Here is a 5423-nt window from a genome sequence, read left to right on the forward strand (position 1 = left end):
CAAGAGTAGGTCAGCTTCTATGTTTTCCGTTCGGGGCACGTGTTGTATTTCGTAAGCGTTCAATTTTCCCAGCAATCCTTCAGTAACATCCTTGTACATCCTCAAGTTTTCCCCTCTAGTCTCGAAGGTGCCTTTGATTTGTCCTACAACGAGTCGTGAGTCTGTTCGAATGCGAAGTTTAGGTGCTCCAAGGGCGGTCGCAAGCCGTATGCCTCTGATCACTGCTTCATATTCTGCCTCGTTGTTCGATGCTTTGAACTGGTATTCTAGGGCATAGTATACTTTGAACCCTTCTGGTGAAGTTAGCATGATTCCCCCTCCACAGTGTTTGGTGCTGGCTGCTCCGTCTGCACTCATTTCCCACCAGGTATTCTGGCTGAAATCACTTGTCCCCCCCCTTTGGTCTCTTGATGTACATTCCACGATGAAATCGGCCAGGGCCTGTGCCTTGATGGAGGGTCGGGGTTTGTACTCAATCCCATATTGGGTCAACTCCATAGCCCATTTCACCATTCGACCGGAGGAGGTGGGGCTCCTCAGGATGCCGGCGAGTGGTTGGTCTGTGAGCACCTCTACGGGGTGGGCTTGGAAGTATGGGACTAACTTCCGTACTGTGGTGATCAGGGAGTAGACCATCTTCTCCAGGGGTGTATATCGTGTTTCTGCCCCTCTTAGTAATTTGCTGATATAATATATTGGATGTTGTAGCTTCTCTGCTTCCCGCACCAAAACGGAGCTCACTGCCTGCTCCGATACTGCCATGTAAAGGTATAAGGTTTCACCTTCTTTGGGTTTGGCTAGTAGGGGTGGGGATAACAGATATTTCTTTAACTCTTCGAACGATGCTTGATATTCAGGGGTCCATTCGAACCCCTCTCTTCTTTTGATCACTTCGAAGAATGGTAGAGAGCGCTCTGCCGATTTGGAGAGGAAACGGCTAAGGGCTGCCAGTCGTCCCGTCAGTTTTTGGATTTCCAGTAGGTTGGTCGGCGGTTGCATATCCAGTATGGCTTTTATTTTCTCGGGGTTTGGTTCTATCCCTCTCTGTGTGACCATGTATCCTAGGAATTTTCCCCCACGGACAGCGAATGCGCATTTCTTTGGATTCAATCTCAGTTTATATCTTTCCATGAGTTGGAAGCATGCTCTAAGGTCTCGAGAGTGCTCGGGGGCTTCTTTGCTTTTTACCAACTGGTCGTCGACATAAGCCTCCATGCTTTTCCCAAGCAAGCTGTGAAATATTTTGGAGACCATCCTTGTAAATGTTGCTCCCGCATTTTTCAGGCCGAACGGCATCACCTTATAGCAATAGACTCCATCAGGTGTCAGGAATGCCGTTTTTTCTTCGTCGTGCTCTTCCATAAATATTTGGTGGTAGCCCCGAAAGGCGTCCATGAAGCTAAGTAGTGCGCAGCCGGTAGTTTGGTCTACCAGTTGGTCTATTCGTGGAAAGGGGAAGGGGTCCTTAGGACACGCCTTGTTGAGGTCAGTATAATCGACACACATTCTCCATACTGGGGGCTTGGGTACTAGCACAACGTTAGCCACCCAAGCGGGATAGGTGACTTCCCTGAGGTGTCCGATCTCTAGTAGGGTGGAAACTTCTTTTTTTACGAATTCTCTTCAGTCTGCCGCTAGGTGCCTCTTCCGTTGCATGACTGGTCGAGTGGCCGGATTGACAGATAAGCGGTGGGTAATAACCGACCGGTCAATTCCAGGCATGTCTTCAGGTCCCCAAGCGAATAGGATTTTGTACTCTTTCAGTGTCTGTAAGATACTCAGGTGGACCTCTTCTGTTAGTCCTTTGCCTATCTTGATCGTTCTATCTGGTCTGGAGTCATCTAAAGCTACTTCTTCTAAATCGGCTGCGGGTTCCGGCCTTTCCTTAATCTCATCTCCTTTGGTTTTCTCGGTGATAGTTTGGACCTGCAGGTCGCGTTTCCCAATTTGTCAACAACAAAGGAGGTAGCATGATCGGGCCACATGGCGATCGCATTTAGCGATCCCCACTCCTTCGGGTGTTCGGAATTTTAAGCACAGATGCTCGAGCGACACCACAGCCCCCAGGTCCTCTAAACCCGGGCGCCCTAGAATTACGTTGTGCGCGGAATTGATGTTAACAACAACGAACTCCATGTCTAGGGAACGGACCCTTGGGTATTCTCCTATTTCCACAGACAAGGTGAGGCACCCCTCAGCCTCTACGCTATCTCCGGTGAACCCAGCAAATGGTGTCCGCACTAGGTGTAGTTGTTCTCGGGACAGTCCCAGTTTGTTAAATGTCTCGAGGTACATGACATTGACGCTGCTGCCAGTGTCTACAAATACTCTCCGGACGGTGGTCCCGTTGATGTCCACGGTGATGACAAGGGCATCGTGGTGTGGTGTTGGGCCGTCCGGGAGGTCTTCATCAGAGAAGGTGATGATGTCCCTCCGGCCTTTCTTGATGGGGGGTCTATGTTGCACTGCGCCTACATATAATTGTCTAGCCCAACGTTTCCTCTCGCGAGAGCTGTCTCCAACCGCAGGCCCGCCACAAATCATGTGGATCACACGCTTGTGTTTCCAGTTTCGATCGTCTTGCTCTTCTGGATTCCCCTCTTGTTAGTTGGGTGTTTTCTGTTGGGGCCTATCCCTAAGTTCGCCGGGAGGGTTCCGGGCTGGTGCCCATGGAAGTTTTCGCCATTGGTTGGGGCGAGTAGTCGATTGTCTTTTCTGGATAAGCTCCTCGATTTCTTTTTGTAGGGTAGTATTCTTCGGTAGAATGTCCTGTGGACCTGTGATATCGGCAGTATCTGGCTCTTCCCGCGGCCGGCCGTTCCTCCGCCTTTGTGGGTGGTGGTGGTAGGTTCTCTGTAGGTCGGGGTGGTTGGACCTCGTGCACGTGCCTTGCCCCGAGGGTGGCGACTGCTCTGTGTCGAGGGAGAGGTGGCCCCCGAATGACGTTAGATCTTTCTTCCCGTTTAGTCGGTCGGTCCGACGGACGCGTTCTCGTTTTGTCACGGGGTCGTTTCGCTTCTCGCCTTATTTTTTGTTGCAAAGCTTCTTCTGTTTCCGCGTATCTGTTGGCCCTCTGGACGGCCTGTGCATACGTGTCGGGGGTCTCCCTTCGTAGACTAGTGAACAGATCCCCTGACCGGAGGGCTTCCATGAATAAAGTGAGGGCCGTTCGGTCGTCCAGATCTTCTACAACCTGTACTTCCTTCTGCCATCTTTTTAGGAACTCTTTTAGTGTCTCAGTTTCTCCTTGTTGTATGGCAGTCAGGGTCATGAAGTGCTTCTTTGTTTTCATGCATCCTGCGAAGTAGGTTAGGAATTGTTCGGGTAAGGTTTCGAAGCGATCGATGGACCCTGGTGTTAGGGATAGGAACCAGCGCTGCGCTGCCCCGTCCAAGGTTGAGAAAAAGGCGCGACAGTACATGGGGTCCTCCGCCCCTATTACCATCATCTTTTCCTGGAAACCGACTAAGTGATCGCTGGGGTCCCCCGTTCCATCGTAAGTAGGCATTGTCAGACACTTGAAGTCTCTTGGCGCGCGATATTCTTGGATTTTCATAGAGAATGGACTGGCAGACAATAAAGATCGAGCAGTTGGTCGATCTCCCCTACCCTCGACCTTCCTTTGGAGGTCTCTCACCTCCCTGGCGAGTTCTGCCGTCCCTCGATTTCGGTTCCCCTGACCAAGTTCTGGAGTCTCTCCGCTACCCTCCATCATGTCTTGCAGAATTCTTCTTCGATCGGGATCCCCTTCCCTTGCCCCTCCCGTGTGAGAACCGGTTGCCTGGGTGACCTCCACCCGTCGCTGGGGGTTGAGCCTGACTCTTTGTTGCGGGCTTTCTACCGGGGGGTTTCCGAGTTCAGGCTGTGGAGCGGTTTCCCGTTGGTTCAGGGGCCCTAAGCGGTCAAGGACGGAGATTGCACGACGGGGTCCCTGGGGTGGAGCCGATCTCTGTGTTCTTTCAGGGGGCAAGTTCGTGTTGGGCCGTCGGTCGCCGGCGATCTGGGTGGTATTGTTTATCCGGGAGGGTTCTGGGGATCCTGCCCTTGCAGCCTGGCCCTGATGTAGGGCCGCTAAGTAGCATGCGGCGGCCTCTACTATCTCGGGGGTGAGTTCCACTGGCTGGGTCCGTGGGACACCAACGGCCGGTGGGCGTGCGTTCGAACGGACCTCTTCCTCTCTAGGGAAATATGCTGATCGTTCGGTACCTGTGAGTGGGGGCGGCTGAGGGTTTCTCTCAAATCTCTGACTGGTCTAGTGACTGCCTGGTTAGTTCGAGTATTTCGTTGTGTAGTTATCATGCTTTCAGGGTTTCGAGGGACGAACGATAACTTTTCGTATTGATCCCCACGGACGGCGCCAATGTTGGTTTTATGACTTTTGGATAGTCAACGGCAGGCCAACACTACCGTTAGAATAACGAGAATATCGGAAAAATATAGGAGAAATATATGGAGAAAATATAGGAACTTTGTATTGAAGAGTATTGCTCGTGAATAGAGAAAGTTGTCCCTTCTCCTCCATGTGAGGGGTCTATTTATACATATTTTGGGCCTAGAGCCCTACAAGAAATAAGAATTCTAGACTGCCTCATATTGAGAATCTTAGTTACATAATAAGACCTAACTCTACCATATTAGAAATAATGAGTCCGATTCTAATTATATTAGGAATAACATGTCCAATCCTTGACAAACTCTTGGGTTGCTCTGTACTGCGTGTCTTTCTTGGGCTTCCTTGGTCCAGTTGTTTTCTTGGGCCGGTCCATGTGGCCCAAGCCTAGTGTATCATCCATCATCTATATTATTAAAGTAAGAATTATAGAAATGATAAATTACTAAATATAACTATGGTAACATTTAATTAAAATCTAAATAAAATCAAACTTACCATTGAAGAATGTAGGAAAAAATATTGGGTATGCATGTGCATGGTAATAATAATGTGAAAAGATAACAGAAAAAACGAACATAACTGTAGGGATATTTTTGTCAAAAAATTATGTAGTACAACTTTTATAGCATAAGGTACAAAAGAAAAAGTTAATAGAAAAAATGAACATAAACCAGGAGTATAACCTGGATTGAAACTTATTATGTTTTTAAATAATATAATATCAAATATTTCTACCCTATTACAATTATGTCCAATTATTTTAATTAACATTGCAAATAATTTAACTCTTTTGATTTATTTATATACTAGTTTGGTGGTTATAATATTTAAATATAATTATATGTAGGAATAATATAATTACATTTTTTGTTATAGATCGGAGTTATATCTTTTTTTGAAAGTCAACCAATAAATGATTGTATTAATGGAGCAAAGCTGCAATAGAGTCAGGAGGGATTGCATCCCATAACATAGACTGGTCCTGAGTAAAAGCTAACGAAGCTAAAACATGTGCAGATAAATTAAGCTG

The 5423-nt window shown here is 47.9% G+C and overlaps 1 protein-coding gene across 1 annotated transcript; it reads right to left on the reverse strand.

The window, feature by feature from the left end:
• Positions 1-2635: 2635 nt before the first annotated feature.
• LOC109150802 lies at positions 2636-3712 on the reverse strand. The gene has a single exon (XM_019298779.1). The coding sequence runs from the start codon at positions 3710-3712 to the stop codon at positions 2636-2638; it is 1077 nt and encodes a 358-aa protein (XP_019154324.1).
• Positions 3713-5423: the final 1711 nt, after the last annotated feature.

The sequence above is a fragment of the Ipomoea nil genome, unplaced genomic scaffold (assembly GCF_001879475.1).
Source record: "Ipomoea nil cultivar Tokyo-kokei standard unplaced genomic scaffold, Asagao_1.1 scaffold2280, whole genome shotgun sequence".
NCBI classification, from domain to species: Eukaryota; Viridiplantae; Streptophyta; class Magnoliopsida; order Solanales; family Convolvulaceae; genus Ipomoea; species Ipomoea nil.